This window comes from Siniperca chuatsi, linkage group LG12, assembly GCF_020085105.1.
Source record: "Siniperca chuatsi isolate FFG_IHB_CAS linkage group LG12, ASM2008510v1, whole genome shotgun sequence".
In the NCBI taxonomy this organism is placed as follows: Eukaryota; Metazoa; Chordata; class Actinopteri; order Centrarchiformes; family Sinipercidae; genus Siniperca; species Siniperca chuatsi.
The window spans coordinates 5,621,940-5,640,785 of record NC_058053.1 but is presented as its reverse complement, the minus strand read 5'-3'; the positions used below and the strand labels follow the sequence as shown (position 1 = coordinate 5,640,785).

General features: G+C 40.0%; 1 protein-coding gene across 10 annotated transcripts in view; it reads right to left on the bottom strand.

Annotated features, from left to right (window-relative positions):
• Positions 1–18,846, bottom strand: part of obsl1b (obscurin like cytoskeletal adaptor 1b) — a 36,167-nt gene that overhangs the window by 2,315 nt on the left and 15,006 nt on the right. For 7 of the 10 annotated variants that reach the window (XM_044216955.1, XM_044216964.1, XM_044216956.1 and 4 more), the window contains 21 exons: positions 18,171–18,449; positions 17,700–17,975; positions 17,133–17,408; positions 15,864–16,124; positions 15,135–15,410; positions 14,737–15,009; positions 11,794–12,069; positions 11,422–11,697; positions 10,959–11,234; positions 10,602–10,877; positions 10,191–10,460; positions 9,806–10,072; positions 9,459–9,728; positions 8,636–8,902; positions 7,336–7,602; positions 6,531–6,643; positions 6,016–6,169; positions 3,561–3,722; positions 3,176–3,280; positions 2,540–2,806; positions 1,224–1,493 (listed from right to left, as the gene is read on the bottom strand). In XM_044216955.1, the coding sequence (XP_044072890.1) occupies positions 1,224–1,493; positions 2,540–2,806; positions 3,176–3,280; positions 3,561–3,722; positions 6,016–6,169; positions 6,531–6,643; positions 7,336–7,602; positions 8,636–8,902; positions 9,459–9,728; positions 9,806–10,072; positions 10,191–10,460; positions 10,602–10,877; positions 10,959–11,234; positions 11,422–11,697; positions 11,794–12,069; positions 14,737–15,009; positions 15,135–15,410; positions 15,864–16,124; positions 17,133–17,408; positions 17,700–17,975; positions 18,171–18,449 (5,157 nt within the window). The remainder of the gene's footprint in view (positions 1–1,223; positions 1,494–2,539; positions 2,807–3,175; positions 3,281–3,560; positions 3,723–6,015; positions 6,170–6,530; positions 6,644–7,335; positions 7,603–8,635; positions 8,903–9,458; positions 9,729–9,805; positions 10,073–10,190; positions 10,461–10,601; positions 10,878–10,958; positions 11,235–11,421; positions 11,698–11,793; positions 12,070–14,736; positions 15,010–15,134; positions 15,411–15,863; positions 16,125–17,132; positions 17,409–17,699; positions 17,976–18,170; positions 18,450–18,846) is intronic. The other 3 variants (XM_044216958.1, XM_044216963.1, XM_044216966.1) reach the window with 3 other exon arrangements.

Below are 18,846 nucleotides of genomic sequence, written 5' to 3'. Positions count from 1 at the left end.
AAAAAAACTTTCTGCAGATGATGACTTTTGTAAACCCCCACTTTGTAAAAGTCAAAGTAATAAACTAATTTGCCAGTGTCTTTCCCCGCTGCCAGCGATTATACTGTATAGGCTATGATTCAGCAATCACACCCAGTTTAGAGTTTCTGACCATTTTAATTTCTGGTTTCTGTTTGAGTTCTGGTTGTGCTGCACCTCGCGCTCAGTTTAAAGCCGAATTAATTCATGACAGGTTTACCACCCAAACCAGATGATTGAACATAATACTCTTTCGTTTTAAGCCAACATAATAAAACTAAAAATAGTTTACTCTCCTACACAGTTAAATAGCTCAAGAAGGTTCTGTGGGTATGTGCGCTGTATTGCTTGACCTACATGCCTGCAGATAGAGTATGACCATAAACACCCTATATCATTTACAGAATGCAGCACTCTAAGAGCCAAAACATTTACTGTATTTATTGCTATGTGCTGCATGTGCAGTGCCAAGTCATGCAACGCACTTTAACACGCCTTCTTGACAATTCAGAATCAGTCTGAAGGATTTATGGGGGTTTTTTTTGTTTTGTTTTTGGTACTTCTAATGCAAATATAGTGTTTTAGGTGAATAGTTTAATAAATACCAGTACTGCATTAAAACACCATTTTCTTCAGTGCATTGTTCTACTACTTGATGTTTCTTTATTCATTTAGGAAAACTTAAGATTTTGTCATTACCTCCATCTAGTGGTTATTTTTTTAATTACATGAAAATGGTCATCTAAATTCAGTGCTACCGCTGATCTCTCCGGCTAATACACCCCCAACAGTGGCAAGTCCAAGGACAAAAACTCAGTTATTGGCTATTACTATGGAAAAAGTAAGCTGTTATTAACTGTATAATGTGTGCCTTTATCATGTTTTAATTTTAGATGCAGGGTAATCTGTTACATGAAAGAGATTATTTTCACATGTTTGTGAATGAATTGAAATCATGTTGCATAAATGCATAGCAACACTGTGACAACTTGGAACTGTGACAGTCATCCATGAAAGAGTCATAATTCACCCCTGCAGCCTTTTATGACTCTTACATGTATGCAGATATATACATAAATCCATACCCATTTTACTGACAATTTAAATACAGTTAAAGGTAAATACATTTAGAAAGTAATGTCAAGTAAACTGCTCAGAAAATTGCATTATAAAAATACCGTAAAACAGCTTCTTCTTTTACTTACTCAGCACCCGAAGCTGGGCTCTGCTTGTTGCTTTCCCGGAGGTGAACTCCACCGCTCCGTTCATGTCCGGGGAGGTTTGTCTGAGGGTCAGCCTGTGGACTGTGCCCATCTTCTCCAGGAGTACCCGAGAGCTCGGCTGTAAGGCCTCCCCATTCAGACTCCACACAGGAGCTTTGAGGACAGGGACTGAGACCTCGCATTCAAAGCAGGCTTCATCGGGGGCCATGACTTCCACATCCTTCAGCTCTCTGACCATTAACAGGGACTGGGCTGAGTCCGTGCACAAAGGACAGGGAAAGCTGTTAGCTTACAACACACATGTTTGGCAAGGTTGCCTGCTAGTGTATTTAAGAGTTGAACAGTAAACTTACAGTATTCTTAAGAGCAACAAACTCCCAAACCCACATTTTTTGTGAAAGCTGACATCTAGTTGAATTGGTTAGCCTTTATCCACTTAATGAAAGCTTTTTCATTTCCTGTACTAAGTGGGGAGTGGTAGATCTTTCCAAGGTAACCTCTTGCACCACTGAGAGTTTGCTTTTGCTTGTCTTTCAATTCCTTTATTTCTTTGGCTTATGGTAAAGTCCCTACACGTCTCACCCGGGCATATACAGTACAGCCATATACAGGTGATAGGCCTTTTTCATAGCAGGCATTTTGACTTGTTACTATAGGTAAAGCACAGGTGTTACTAATTAATTAACATTAAATTTAAATATGGCTCTGTCCTATTCAAGTGCCCCAATAAGCGACTAAAAAAACAATCGAGGGTGTTGCAAATGGCCACTTTAAATGTAAACAAGGCAAGAGGGAAAGGAAAACAGTCATGTGAAAAACGGAGGGTCATTTTTGTGTAAGTGCTCTGGTGTTATCCCATTACAATCAGACAGAATACATGTGTTATCTTAGCTTTGCCAGTAGATGGAGCTAAGAGGTTATGCATGAGGTCCTGCATTCCCTGTTGCACTACCACATGTCTCATACTGCTGCCCTTGTTATATTTACAACACTCTTTGGGTGTGTTGTTGGGGAAAAGGAAACATTGTTGTTGGGCTATGACAAGTCCTACCTATACTTGGGATGGGATTATGAATACCATACACATACTAATAACAAGAGCAGTACAGTATACATACCCATGCTTCATTTTTGTTGTCAGACGGTATTGAGAGTCAGATTAAAATGTTTCTGCACTGGATTGTGTTGTATTACGCTGATTGTATTGTACAATAAGCTTGCAAAAATCAAATGGCTGTGAAAACAAAAGTTAGGCTGTAAACTACGCAGCGCTTGTAACTGATCATGAACTCTCTTACCCTCCACTGTCAGTTTCGCAGAGCATGTATACTCTCCAACCTGCACACTGTACATGCCCTCGTCGTGTAGCGCCACCTGCTGGATGATCAGTTTGCGATAACAGCCTTCACTGCAGATCTCAAAGCGCTCGGAGGGCAGGATGACATTGCTGCCTTTATACCAGCGGATACTACATCTGGGGTTAGACACAGTGCAGTCGAGGATCACACGGCTCTTCTCAAGCACGGTCTTATCCTGCAGAGGTTTCACAATGCTGACAGGAAGCTCTGAAAAGGACAAAGTGCAATTTAGGGATTCAGGATTTACAGTATTCAATTCAATTCAATTTTATTTATATAAGTTATCTCATTGCGCTATATAAATGGATAAATGGATGACCGATGACTCTGACTTATTATGTTTTTTTGAGTAGAAAATGAACTGCACAGCTTTAAGTGCTTACAGACATTGTTTTCGCTGTAAATCTAAAATTCTGTGGGTAAAACAAATCGAAAATGTAACAAGCGAACTCATAGCTCAGACACTTCATGGAGCTGGGACTACAAACATTCATGTTCTATAACCCAAACTGATGAATATATAATTAATGAATACATACTTAATTTGGAACACCTAGTAATATGTATTCATTATACCTTCCACCTCCAGGTAAGCGACTGATTCAACATGTCTGGCGACAAACTTGATCTCTCCAGAGTCCTCTGCTCGCACATTGCACATAAGAAGAAAATGTTTGGTCCCTGAAATAAAAATAAATATGCCAAGGTAAATAATGAGCCAGTTAATAATTGGCTCAATTCTACTGGCTAAAAAAATCTGCAATTCCAGACACATTATTTTTCCATTTCTATTCATGGGATTATTATTATTTACAGATTTACAAATGTCTCCTCTTCTGCTCCATTACATTGTATCAGAGCATTTTAGACCTCTGTCTCGTTTACAGTATTTATGAGCATAACATCATCACCAGAGATGTGCAGGAACTATGAATCATGTGTTTGCGATTTTGAAGCTGACCTTCCTGGCGGATCTTGATGGTGCTGGTGGGTTGTATCCTCTCCCCATTTTTGTACCATTCTCCTTGCACGTCTTCCACTGAGATCTCACAAACAAACACAGCGTTCTGATCTTCCTGGATGTCCAGGTCCTCGAGGCCCTGCAGGGTCAGCAGCTCACGCTCTGCCGAGAGATTTAACACTAAAGGAAGGAACTATGTGATATGATTCCCTTTCCTAACATACTGTAAATGTATAGAACTGTTGCATTTTCTGTGTTATAGCCTACAACTATACATTGAAAGCTAACTGTTATTGCACAGAAGTTTGTTTACAGAAAATATCAGGAAAAGTCCTCTGATGTTGTACTGCCATCGACTCAAAGCCACGCTGTAATACTGCAGGAGGCCCCCCTCCTGCAGTATTACTAAGGGAACTTATGAGAACTAAATTAACTACTTTTCATACCATAACAGAATTTTCATCACAGTAATATGCATATCATACTGCTACCAGTCAATACTAATACTTTCATTAATACTAATAGAAGAGAAACAGCACAAAAGTGCTGGGTGAGAAAACTGGAAAAATATAAGCTTAAAATGAATTCCTACTTAAACCCATTACTTTGTAATTTATGTATTTTGTATAAGTAATATTGAATATATGAACATTATTCTACTAGCTTCCAGCTGTCCACCTGAGTGCAGCTTCTCTATATAACCTGTTAATTTGGACAAAGAAAAAAAAAAACTATTCAATTGCAATTCAATATGCAGCATGACTGTAAAACCTTGCACATCCACACAGGTGGTTTCAGTTATTGTGGCCAATTAGACCTCTGCTCAGGCTGAGAATTATGTGAGGTCACCGGACTCCATGTGCCAATAAGAATGATAAAAGTGTAATTTGTCCCGCCCTAACAGGTGCAACTAAGTTTTCAGGAGAGAGAGAGTGACGTCAGTCAACTTTAGTCTCTACATGGCCACACAGTCCTTAATAAAAGTCTAATCAGCCATAAATGAAATCACCTGTGTGGGTGAACCATGGATGTGTAGAACCAAGTTTTTAAATTTTGTGGTTCTGTTGGTAATTTATGTATTTTCTGCCGCTCATATCATGGTTTATTTGACTTTTAATTCGGCTCTGCTCTTTTGATTGAATGAACTTGAGATAAGGTTAGAGGGAATGTGCACCATCTTGGAGCTCCTTGGTATGCACTTATCAAGCTAGCAGCTTACCTAAAGATAGGGTTGGCGCCTTATTTATTTCAATGGTTGAGAAAAGTTAACTGTTGGCTAAATGTAAATAACATATGCCCAGGGGAAATAATAAAGTCAACAACATTAAAGAGATGCAGCAAAACAAGAGCAGCAAATTACAGTATAGCAGCTAACAAAGAAGAGGCTAAAGCAACCAAGATGGCAGTGCTTATCTGGCATTGTGACTGCTTTCTTCTTTTTTCTTTTCATAAGTGTTAAAGATACATGTTTACAGTCTTGTTGGTCAAAATGATCCTACCTGGCATTACCAAGCTAACTACACTGGAAGCACCTTAGTGCCGACATTCTGTGAAGTATATCTACTGTTTGACTTACTGTGACGAAGCTTACTTCAGTGCGAGTGGAAACATAGCTAGGTCACGCAAACTCAGACTGTGCTCCTCTCACATTATGGTCGTACTGAATACTAAAGTGGTCCACATTATCCTAAAAGCATTTTACTATATTTTTTCTTTGACATTATTTACCCTCCTTCATAAACTTTTTTCGCAGCACACATTTTTGACTTGTCAAAGTGTCACAATGAGCTATTGTGCAGAATACAAGCAAAAGTACAGTGAATACATTACTTATTTTTCCAATTACACCTGTGTTTTTCCTGATATGACACGTCAAAATGTCTGCCGTGAAAAAGTATGGCACCCCAACTGTGAACTGTGCTGCAGACTGTATGTAGGTTGACGTAGATGTGGCTGCCTGAGTTTAACTCCAGTAGTATCAGGTAGCACCTTATGTAGACATTTAAATTGATTCTTTGGACATTTTCCTTTACATACCATTACAATATTGCAGTGTCCCCCAGACTATGTGTCAGCAGAGCTGGGTGGTTCAGGGTGTACGGTAGCTGTATTTGGAGCGGGACTGTGGTACAATTGGGAGTTCTCCACTTATTTTTTCTCTGTTGTTCATTTCCCAGATTTGTGTTTTTTTTTAAAGTATTTTAAGTGTTAGTTTACCATTAAAGAAATGTGCATCTGCAAAGATTTAGCACAGTGGTGAGTTTAATTTCTAATTAACAATGCAACGGGCTGCTGCCTTGTTGATTATCTAGAATAACTCATGTGTGCTTTCAGTTATAAAGTTGGTGGGTGAATGAAGAAAGTCATCATGTCATTTGTAAGTAAAGGGCCGACCCATATCTAACCAAAGTACGAACTTGTCTGTAATTTATAGTATTTAAACAGCAGACTTTACCATAGACCTCCACCGTGCAGGACGTAGTAGCATCTCCAGCATCGCAGGTGTACATGCCAGAATCACTAACATGACATTTCATGATCTGAAGAAACCGTTTCCTTCCCATTGCATAAATGCGCAAATCCTTGCCTGGTTTCACCTCGACCCCATTCTGGAAAGGATTAATCATCACAGTCACTATTAATTATCTCCAAACAACTGAAACTGTAGGTGATGCATTGTCCAATTGAGTGAAATGTGGTTCTTTGTTTTCACATTGATCAACACAAAGCTGACAGAATACAACTGAGCAGAAATGTGTTTTACTTTAGGCTTGAATGCAAAAATTGGCCCAAAACTTTCAAATGCTTGGTTGTTGTTGTTAGTGCTTGGAATATGTTTTTGGTTTTTTTTTACTTTTGAATTTTTAACATATCGTAACGTAACTAATTATAGATTGTTTTGGCTCTGGAGTTTTTTAAGAAATCATAAATGTCGTTAGTTATGAAGAAAAACAAAAATCCAACACTTGCCTTCATCCATTTCACATCAACATTATGTCTTGATAGCTCACACTCGATAGAGATTACTGCCCCCTCAGGGAATTTCTGGTCCTCCAGTTTTCTGAAAATGGTCACTGGGGGCTCTGGTGGAGAAAAAGCATGCTTAGGTAGGCAAATAAAACCCTTCTTAAATTTCTCCAAAAAACGCACCAAGCGTATGCAGTGCTGCGCAAATCTGAAGTAGCCTATACAGTTAAGTTATGTGGACTAAGTTACCGCGATGACATTTTCATCCGATCGTCATCCTCAGCTTTTCAACCCCTAGCTCAAAGGGATAATACACACTGAGTGACTCGGCATGGAGCGGATTATTTGACAGCATTAGGTTAAACTAGCAACTGACAGAAAAGGCTGAACAGAGGTACCACTTTTCACTGGGTCAGGCTAGGCTATTCTGTGTTGGTAACGTGAGCCCAGATAAAGGCAACAGTAGCAGAGCCGTCACTCTGTTCTATTATCATGCTTCCACTGGTTGGCATTTGGTCTACTCTGAGTGGACCACTTTAGCTACCAGTCTGAGGTCATAACAAAATTAGTACAGTAAAATGTTGTTTTGATAGTACTGCAGTGTACTGTACATGGTTTGTGAGCTGAAAAGTTATTAACTTAAAACAACACTACACGTTAATTGGCCTTTTAATAAGTGCATTGTCTCAAAATTACGTTCCTTTAAATTAGATAGATAATGCCGTTTTATATTTCTACTATGCTGAAATCAAATGTTGAGCTCGGCTTGTTGAAACATTGGCAAAATCTCTTTTTCTAAATGACCTACCCTTCACAACAAGCCTTGCAGAAGTCTTCAAATTCTCTACACAGAACATAAAGGTGCCAGTGTCTTCTACTGACAGGTTAGAGATAGTGAGGCTGTGGACTTGTCCTTTGGCACTCATACGGAAGTGATTTGTCGACTTAAGCTGGATTCCGTTTCTCAGCCAGGTGCCTGGGACATTGGGATGAGAGAGCTCCACCTCAAAAGACGTTGTTTCTCTCTCTGTGGTTTTAATGTCCGTCAGCCCTCTCTCGATTGTGATTTTTCGAGCTGTAAAGAAAAGTGCAGAGCTTTGTAAAAGCAACAATTACAGGTACATTTAGCTTAATTTTTTTTTTTGTATAGTTAAACAAAGGTAATGTTTGAAAGCTTGGCCCCAGTAACAAGCATTTTCATTCCACCTTAACACTGAGCAGACATGGTGTCCATTTTCTGTTATAGAATACGCTTGGAGTCTGTTCTGTACACAGCAGTCTGCAGTTAAACAATACAAGCTGGCACACACTGACAAGCCGATATTTTAGTCATTTGAGTACGGGGCTTTACACAAAAGCCAGCTTTGAAACTGCCAACATTTTTCACTTTTTCTAACACAGACGAGCATTCCCTGTGGAAAAAAGGAGTGTTTATTTTGGAGACCTGATGACAACAACCTTAGTTTTGAAGGCCAGGGTGTAAATTTAGATGCAATGAGAGGAGATCCAAATTCATAGGAGGTGCCAACAGCAGCCTGAAGTCCTGACTTTCCCCTTCCCTCCCACACTAGTGTTGAAAGAACAGCCTTTAATTCACCCACTTGCCTGTGGATCATAGGACTAAGAAATATAAGAAGCATGCACAAAGAAAAACAAGCATAAGTATGTCTTAATCACTACAAGATGCCGGTTTTATAGTCAAGCGTGCTACTTTCGAGAAATTTAAGTGGTGCTCATTTTCAAAATGTAATTCTAGTTGTTGAACAATAGCATCGTAACTTGTTATTTATCATGCACTTACCATAAAACTATAATCTCATTTGCCTCTGACATAGGTAATGAAATCATCAGGGCTTTATTGATCCTGTGTCAATACAGAAACCCTGGTCTGAAAGTCAGCTTGGGCTGTAAGGCTATCACCTGTTAGTTGCCATCATGTTCCAGTACAAGTGCCACCCTGGTCCCCAGTCACTCAAATTACTCTTACTCAGTTAATTGAGCTTTGCCTTCACAAGAAGCAGCGATAGAGTGTGTGTGCAAGAGGTGGAGTCGTCGCAACGGTGGTAAACAAACAACAACAGGCATAGTGAGAACACGTGCACACTCACGTTCCACTGTGAGCTGGGCTTGCATGCGGTCATGGAGGGTTTCACAGCTGTAGGTGCCCCGGTCAGACATGGCCAGCTTGTGGATGGTGAGACTGTGTTTTCGGCCCTTGTGTTTCAGGGTATACTTGGCTCCGGGGTGGATCAGCATCCCTTGCCTCATCCACTGCACCTCTCCGGAATCCAGACTCACCTCCACCTCTAGAGTTGCCTCACTGTACTCTTCAGCTACAACTGGTGTCATTTTCTTGGTGAACACCACCTGTTGCTCTAAAAAATAATTTAAGGAATTACTAAATAGCAGCATTGTCAACGATTTAGGTACGTTTTATATGATAACACTGTATGTACTGTATGTAATTCTTTGTTAATTAACAAAGCAAAATACAATATAGACCAAAGAAAATCAGCAAGGTTACACTGCAAGTTCAAGCACAGAGAGCAAGCAGAAAGCTCAGAGGAGTCTTGCCCCCTGCAGCTCACATACTCCAAAACCACTGAGCCACTTGTTGCTGTCAGTTACCAGAGGAATTCTAACAGTAGAAGCTGCTAAGCGCTAGCCGTCCAAGGCGCCTCTTCAACAATTTAAACTTGTCTGAAAGGGTCATTATTTATACAATGTATGCTTATTTGATACTTATGGTACACAGCCGCTCAAAGTCTCCTGCTTCTATCGCTGAAAATAGCTCACAGTTGAAAATATGGTGATAACTACCAGAGAGAGATGAGGTTATTGAACAGTAAAAGGTTGTTAAATGGTGTAACTTCTGTGATTCACTGAGACGAAAATATAGTTGATGTGTTAATAGCTGGGAAATCAACTCACCTTGAACCTGGAGTTCTGCCTCTGACACCAACCCCTCTGCGTCAGCTGTCACTCTGCCGCTGTCTGAAAGCATGCAGTTGTGGATGCAGAGCATGTGGCACAGTCCGTTGCTTGAAATGACAGAGCGCTCATTCAGAGCTACTTGCTTGCCATTTAAGCGCCACACCAGCTGAGTGTCCTCTGGTGATACCACACACTTAAATACAGCATCTTCTCCTTCACAGACCGTGATGTTGCGAAGCTCCGCTATGAACTCTAAAACACGGGGAGCTGAAGGCAAAGCGTTCAGCTCCATTAGATTCATTGTGCTTTAAATATTAGCATTATAATTATTTGAAAGGACTTACTTTCTACAGTGACAGTAGCTGAGGTCCTGTCATCTGTGGATTCACAGGCATATTCTCCAGCATCTTCTTCCACTAGTTGGTGGATAGTAAAGCTTCGCTCTCGACCTTGTGCCCGTATTGTGTGCCGACGGCTTGGAGAGATCTCGTTGCCATCTTTTAGCCACTGGACATCTCCTTTGGGCTTGTTGATTTCGCATCGTAATATAAGGCTGCTGCCTTTCAGAGACACAATGTTCTCCAATGGTCTGATAAATTTCACCGTCATTTCTGATGAGTAGAATAAAGAAATATAATTCCAGAGATGTTGACTTTGTGACAGTTACAATCAAGTAAATGTTTACTTGTAATGGAGGTCACATTTTGTTTAGGACTGCCAAATTCTTACCTTTGACTAAAAGACTGAAATACATCTCATCTGTGTTTGCGTCACAGACATATTCTCCAGAATCTGACAGCTGCAGGGGATTAATGGTGAGCTTGTGGGTATTACCCTCACTGGAGATGTGAATGTTGTCCCCGTTCAATAGCTGGCCATCTTTCAGCCACCGAACATTAGCTCTGTCTTGGCTCACAGTGGCACACAGTGTAACACTCTCATTTTCATAGCCTGAGACGTTATTTCTTGCTTTTTTATTTACAAACTTGACCGGTGGCTCTGAGAAAAAATTAGATTCACAAAGAAGTTGCTAGTAAATTCCATGTTCATACATGAGACAAGAAGTTCATCAAACAGAAACTACAGAATTGAAATCTAAAACATGTTTTAAAGTAATTTCTGCCGTTGTCTAAATCTTACCTTGGACCTCAACAACTGTTATCAATTTGTCATCGATGGCATCACAAATGTATTTTCCAGAGTCTGAGGGCTGAAGTCCAGAGAGAACAAGCTTCCTCACAACGTCGTGGCTGTCAATTTTTATGCGAGTGTCTGGTTTCAGTATCTCGCCATTCCATAACCACTGAACGGTGGCGTTCGGCCGAGACACCTCACACTCCAAAATAAGGTCGTCTCCTGCTACCAGGATATGATGCTCCGGGTGGCCCGAGTTTCCAATGATCTGTACTGGAGGCTCTGAACATAAAAGACAGCATTATTTTCCTCCTGAGTGAATGAAAGACAGATGACATTTACATTGCTTGATAATGTGATTACCTTTGACAGTGATATAGAAGAGCATCTTATCATCCACTGCATCACAGATGTACTCTCCCGAATCTTCGAGCCCAGCATTTAGAACAACCAGTGATCGGAAAACACCTTGCTCCTCGCTACAGTAGCGCTCAGTGTCGTCAATTAGCTGATTATCTTTGTACCAACTGACTGAGGCATTGGATCTTGATAGTTCACATACTAGAATAATGTCATCGGATACTAGAAACTGCTTTTCTATTTTTGCGGCCGTTTTTCCAATAATTTTTACAGGCAACTCTGAAAATGAACAAGAAAAGAACAGAATTGCTTTTGGAACAGAAAATCTTTTGTATGCATTTTAGGCAAACTGTTGTTTCATTGTACAGTACAGGGCACCAAAGTCCCAAAAGATTAAAACATGTAATGTTACAGGATTTTGGGGTGCTCCATATCATTTTGGAGTTATACCTTTAAGTACAATTACCTTGCACTTTTACATCGAAATCCATCACGTCATCCTTTGCATCACAGACATATTGCCCAGCACATTCCATGGATAGTGAGTGAATGGTCAATTGACGCATGACACCATCCTCAAGGATGGTGATATTTCTGGAGTCTTCTACTTCTTCCCCATTCTTCTTCCAGGTGACCTCGGCATTTGATCTTGAAACCTCACAGTCTAGAACCAGAGACTCGCCTGCCACCTTCTCTACTCTACTTGCCATCTTCCTTGGACGTATGAAGCGAACAGGAGGCTCTGTGCATTAAGAAGAAGTTGCGTTAGAAACTGATAAACACTGACACAGCAACAAAATTAGAGAACCTACTTTTTTCATTCTTTAGTTTTCTCTACCTGCTATGTTTACAAAGAATGTCATGGAGTCATCTGCAGTATCACAGACGTATTCAGCGGAATCTTTGACAGTAGCTTCAGGTATAATAAGTCTTCTGTAGACACCATCCACCTCCAGAATAAGGTTGTCATTCTCCTCCACTTCGAGTCCATCTCGATACCAGCGCACCACTGCATTGGGCCGTGAGATCTCACAGCTCAGTACCATCCTCTCAGAGGTCTGCTGGCAAAGTTCCATTTGGGACTGACTTGGGGACACAATCAGCACTGGAGGTTCTGGAAAGGGGCGTTATCATCCATTTAGCCATCACTTATTAGTTTAATGATTGCTACAAGAAATCTACACTGTTATCTAGGTGTCAAGTTGACACCTAGGAACCGCAGGAACTTACCCCCTAACTTTGGCAATGTTAAATAATAAGAACTTTATAATAATAACTTTATTTATATAGTACCTTTAAAAAGAAAGTTTACAAAGTGCTTTGACAGACAAGGCAAAGCAGAAAAAGGAACCCAGAAGGCAATATGACAGCAGAAAGCCAAACAGAAATGCCAAACAGAGCAGAGAAAAACATGGCAATGGAAATAAAAACAAATGGAAACAATAAAAGCAATAAAGAGACAAATAAGAAGACGACATCACATAAAGCAAGTCTATAAAAATGAGTTTTAATAAGTGATTCAAAAGAAGTCACAGATCTCGAGAGCCTTATCTCCTCAGGCAGGTTGTTCCACAGCTGAGGGGCCCTGATGGCAAAAGCACGGTTACCTTTAGATTTAAGCCTCGATATTGGAACAGTTAGAAGGGCCCCACCTGAGGATCTAAGGCTCAAAATTTCCATTATGTAGCTTGGGGCCTGACCCACACGTGCTTTAAAAGTGATCAGTAAAATCTTAAAATCAATTCTAAAATGAACAGGGAGCCAATGGAGAGAAGCCAGGACTGGAGTGATGTGATGTTGTCTGTTAAAGCCTTGCTTCTCACTGAACTAGTTCTGAACTAGTTGGAGGCGAGAGAGTGACTTTTGGTTTATGCCAGAAAGGAGGGAGCTACAGTAGTCAAGTCGAGAGAAGATGAATGCGTGAATGACTCTTTCCAGGTCAGAGTGCAGAGCATTGGTTTAATTCAGGAGATGGTTCTTATTTGGAGGAAGCAGGACTGGACAACTTTTCTGATTTGTGGTTTAAAGCTTAGGTCAGAATCAAAAAGTTCATCCAAATTTCTGGCTGTGGGATTTACATTTGCAGACAGGGGACCAAGGCCACTCTCAATGAGACTAATGGGGTTTGGGGGATAGAACAGTATGATTTCTGATTTAAATTTAGTGAGTTTGACGTAGTTAATTGCATTTTTGATGTTACTTATCTTCATTAGATGTGCCATTAATGTATGTCATACAGCTAATTTGTACACTCATTATATTGACTGAATCTACACAAAAACTAATGTTGCATGCCTATAAAAATGACTTTATAAATGACTTATATAAAGTGTGACAAAAGTATGTTAAAACATACAAATTGTCTTATGTGTGAAAAGTATTAGAGTTAAAATATATGGTCAGATGTTCTCTGGAAACAATGGTGTAACAAACTGGCCTACACTGGTCTAAACAGGCTCAGGTAGGAGGAGTTGAGGAATTTCCGGACATCATTAAAATTGGCACAAGGAAGAGTTTGGTTTTTCCCAATGCCCAAATAAGGACAACAGGACACCATTATTTCCGGAAGAAACATTAGTAGGTTTTTTAAAAGTGGGTGGGACTTTGGGGATATAAATGATGATGCTTGAGGCTCAGAGATCAGTTGGTTCCGGGACCACCTTAGTCCAGACTTAATCTCTGGCCCTGACCTGGGTTCCTGACCTCCATGACAAGTGACAATTTTGTGCCATCCAACAGTTCATTGAGACAATATAAAACAGCAGCTAGGCTTTTTGGGTCATCAGGTCTCAGGGGAAGGTATATCCGTGTGTCGTCTGCATAGCAATGAAAAGGACGTTGTGATGTTCAATGATTTGGCCAAGTGGAAGCGTGTAAATAGAAAATACAATTTGGTTATCTTGAGGAGGGCAGTTTCTGTGCTATGTAAAGCTCTGAAACCTGACTGAAACTTCTCAATGATGTTATTACGACATAAAGGCTAAAAGTTGGGTTGAAACCACCTTTTCTAAAACTTTGATAAAAATGGTAAAAAGTTAAGAAAAATTGAGTCCAGGATAAAAAGAGACCAGCTCCTCTGTGTTAAAATGTGGATTAAAGGCAGTTAAAGAAGCAGTAAAAAAAATGCTCAGAAAACTTGCTGGCAGACGTAGAGTTAAAAACGCAGCAGCAGACAGGTGTACTGTGATTAATGGGTAGTTGGGATAAGACCACACTGAATAAAACTGCCTTATGATCAGACACACAGATATCCTTTGTCTCAAAGTTGTTAGGGCTGAGACCACTGTACAGAAGGCCTCAGTATGCTTCAAACGAAGTGCTTGTCAGATCATCAAACAGCGTTTGAAACCTCCTCTCCCCACACCTTTCCAATGTCAAAATTGGTGGGGCTGCACCTGATGACTTTCTTTCCAAACTTTCAAAACCGTTAACTCAATTAGTGTGCCCACTTCATGTAGCGGTTGGCCAGGTGTGTGGGGGTAAGAAACTAACAGGATTTTATCTTAAGTCCCAAAGCCATTATTCCCTATTTGTACAATTCATAGTTTCTCATCCCTTTCTATGACGTCAGGCTTTTCAACCTAACTTTGTGTGTCGCCATTCAGAACAGTTATAAACACTTTTGCCTTTAGACATGTTCAGATGACACTTTGCATGAACTTGTTCGTTTGAAGCATACCTTAAATTACCACGATCTACCTTTTGTGCTTTTTGCTTTTACACTACTGAGATACCTTCACATATACAGTATGTACAGTATATGTAGTATCAGGGATTTTACCTGTAATACTCAGGTGAAAGAATATTGAATCGTCAGCTGTATCGCAGACATATTCTCCAGAATCTTCGACTCCACAAGAAAGAATCTTCAGTCGCCGATACGGGCCTTCAATCTTGAGCTTGATGTTCTCACTCTCTTGCAGCTTTTGGCCATCTTTGTACCAGCTGACAAAACCGTTAGGACGAGATAATTCACAGCTCAGAATAATTTCCTCAGGGACGTGACGGTCAAGGTGGACATCCTCCTTGGGGTAGATTATCATCACCGGAGGTTCTTTGGACGAAGAATATATGAAATTGAAACATTGTCTGTACATTATTCTTCACATTTTAACACAGTTAAAGTGAATTTAAGTGATTTGTTTTTTAGTTTTTTAGTTTCATAAGCTATTTTATTACCTCGTATGTTAACCTTGAACATTAAAACGTTGTCTCCTGCCCGGCATGTGTATGTGCCTGTGTCGGACAGTTGGGCTGAATGTATTGTCAGATTCCTTTTGGTGCCCTCTGCTTGCATTGTGATATTATTTCTTGGTTGCATTTCAGTTCCATCTTTGTACCACTGGACAACACCATCAGCCCTTGATACTTCACATGACAGAACAAGCTGTTCTTGTTCCACAACACTTTTGAAAAGGTCCTCTTCTGGGATATCAGCAAATGTTACCGGTGGCGCTGCAGAAAACAATACACAGAAAGTAAGGTAGTTGTTGCACAAAAGTAGCATCATTGTTTATGTCCATGCATGCATGTAGCTGTAAGGTCAGATTTTCACAGCTTAGACATGCTGATCTCAAGCCTTGCTATCTAGATAACAACTACTCATAGGCATATTTATCAGTGTTAATTCAGCAAAATATATATTTTTTTTTAATTGAAGCAGTGCACTGATGTAATGCAATTACCATAGATGTGTTGGAAAAAGCTGTACTTCAGACACTAGCCTTAAATGTAAAGCATATGAAAAGCAATTAAATGTTTAATGAAATTAGGACATTTAGAAGGAAATCTGCTATGATGAATATGATGATGATCAGCTTTTGCTTCCTTCTTAGATATTAGAGGTCATGAAGGTGTATAAGACTCTACAATGACAACATCTTGCCAAGAAAAAGCTTAGCATATCACCTTTCACCTCCACATAGAAATCGTTGAAATCTGAATCATCATCAGTTTTACAACTGTACTCTCCAGAGCATGAAGAGGTGGCCGACTTCATAACCAATGTCCTCTTATTGCCCTCTGAATCGATGTTTATTCCCGATTTAGGCAAGAGTTTTATTCCATCCTCATACCAGCAGGTTTGGCTTGTGGGATCTGAAATCTCACACTGCAGTTTGATCGGGCTGTCTGCTTCAACAGACTTGCTCCTTTCAGCCTCTGGAACAGCTGAGAATCAAACCGGTGCTATAGGAATTTCAATTCATTGAACAGTAACCAGATAGTAATCAGATTTGCTATGCTATGTAACATACTTGGATTTACAGGCTAACGGCTGTAAAATGTAATATTTTGCTCCAGATTAGACAGATGGTGTAACAATTGTTTGGTATAATAATGTGTGTCACTTTGACATTGCTAGAGTCATGGACTCACATGCAATCAGTGAGCCAGCATAGTGGAACATCAGTTCAATTTCAAATGATTGTTTTTTACTATTGTACATGTACAGTATATTGTCCTTGACAACGACTCCCAAAACTCTCACATGACCATGTCAGAAATTGGGAGTCATGTAAGCCACTACTGTTATCACTGGACTGGGCACAACACAACACTGATTCATTATAACTTTATAAAGTTGTGACAAACCGTTGCCTATTTACACAGCCAGCAGACACAGAAAATTAAATATTCATTTGGAGTCGTGTTTGTGGCCCTACGTCCTTTTACCTCTGTTTGGGTCTTCACCGACTCCTGAGGGAAATAACTGGCTCTTTAGCTGCTAAATGCTCCACTATGTTCATCAGCTAGTTGCTAACTTTGTCTCTCGTTTGGTGCTGGGCAGGTAGCATGCAGTCTATTTATCAGAGCTTTTTGGCTGAAAACAACAGCCTGCTGTATCTGGAATAAGGGTTGATGAGGGCGGTGAGACTGAACCAAACAGTAAGGTTGCTGGCTGTAAAACCAAAACAATGTGCTGAAAAACACTATAACACTCGGTAGAGCTGAGGGGAACTGCAGAGTTGGGTGACTCTCTGGTTTGTTACTACGAGCAACCCCTTTAACAATACACATAGTAATTTGATCCACTGATTAGTGCAGGTTGAAGTTTTCACCAGGCTCAAAAAAAACAGTCAACCACCAGACCACTAGACCAGCCTAAGTTGGTCTAGTAGCCAAGTATTAATTAAAAGAAGTTAGTGATTCTGACATAGCTCAAAATAATTAGATCACCTGCAACATCCACCTTGAATTCTATATGGTCATCTGCGGCCTCACAGCTGTACACCCCAGAGTGTCTGACTTCTGCTTCTTTAATAACCAGCGCTCTCAGTTTTTCTTTTGTTTGGATTTCATATTCACTCTTTGAAAGTAGCTGTTGTCCATCCTTGTGCCAATAGACTTGAGCAGTTGGTTCTGAGACTTCACATTGCAGCTTAATTGGGCAGCCTGCTTCAACAAATGTGTTTCTTGCGACATCTGGGAGTGCTGAAAACCTCACAGGAGTAGCTGGAAGGGTATTATAAGATTTGCAGAGAACTGCTGTTAAACTGTCAGAACATCATTTTACAAATAGTTTTGTGTACATCAGATTTTTTGGTTTGGTTATTTTACCACATACAGCATTAGGATCTCTGTGTTTTCATACAGGGTTACAAAATACTCTAATACTATTAATTTAGAGTTTTGTTAAGAGCAATTGTGCAAAGAAGTGTACCGTTATGGGTAATTAAGAAACAGCTCAAATGTTCATCTCACCCCTGCAAACTCATTCATTAAAACTGAATACAAGAAAATCACCTTCGACGTCCACATGGAATGTCACAACATCATCAGCAAGGCTACAGCTGTAGAGGCCAGAATCAGAGACCTTGGCAGAATGAATCATTAATTTTCTCAGGCTGCCCTCTCTTTTCATATCAAGGCCAGTTTTGCAAAAAAGCTCCACCTCATCTTTAAACCAGGAAACCTGGGCAACGGGGTCTGAGACCTCACACTGGAGGATAACTGGACAACCAATTGCAATCATCTTGTATTTTTGTGACAGTGGCATTGGCATGATCTGTGGCAATCGGCCTAAGAGAAGGGAATAACAAGGGTTTTGGATAAGAGATTAATTTACTAACAGTGGACAAAACACACTGTCCAGCCAGTCATACCATTTTCTCATGAACATTCAAAACAAAACAACTCTTGTTCACCACTCACACTATAGAATAAGATGGATGTGGTATGTATGACAAGAAGATAGTAAGGATAGAAATAAATCACCTTTTACTTCCACTTTAAATGTGATGGTGTCATCTGATGTTGAACATTCATAGGTGCCACCACATATGTTTTCAGCTGAATGGATGAGTAGTGTCCTTGTTAGACCATCTGACTGTATTTCCATATTGTTTTGTGGTAGGAGTTTCATCCCATCCTTGTACCAGTCGACATGAGCAGAAGGATCATGAGAGAGTTCGCAGCTGAGGACAATGGGAGAGCCTTCTTGGACGGACTTGTTCCTGTCAGTCTCTTGAAGCGCTGAGAACTTCACAGGTAGGGCTAAACGTTTCAGATATTGCAAAAAGAGTGTCTTAATAAACTTCATAAATATAATTTCTTGGTAATTAAATATCCAACCTACTGTATTGTCAAAGAATTTCAAGACAAAACAACATAAAACCATACAACGACATGAACACAAGTGGTTTAACAAAGACAAAAAGTAACAAAAAAATTATTCAAAGGGCTAAAAGAGCAAGAAAGTTTATCCACAAATATTGTACACCGACATAACAAGCACAGACAAAAAGCACAGGAAGACAAGAAAGTGCCAAAGTGTTTGTTTATGGTAAAGGAGCCGTATTCAGTTAGTGTCTTTAATGAAAAACAACAAGACACATGAAAAGTTAGCTTTCTTAAGATATTGGACATGCATAACAAGAGGCTGCATTGTAGA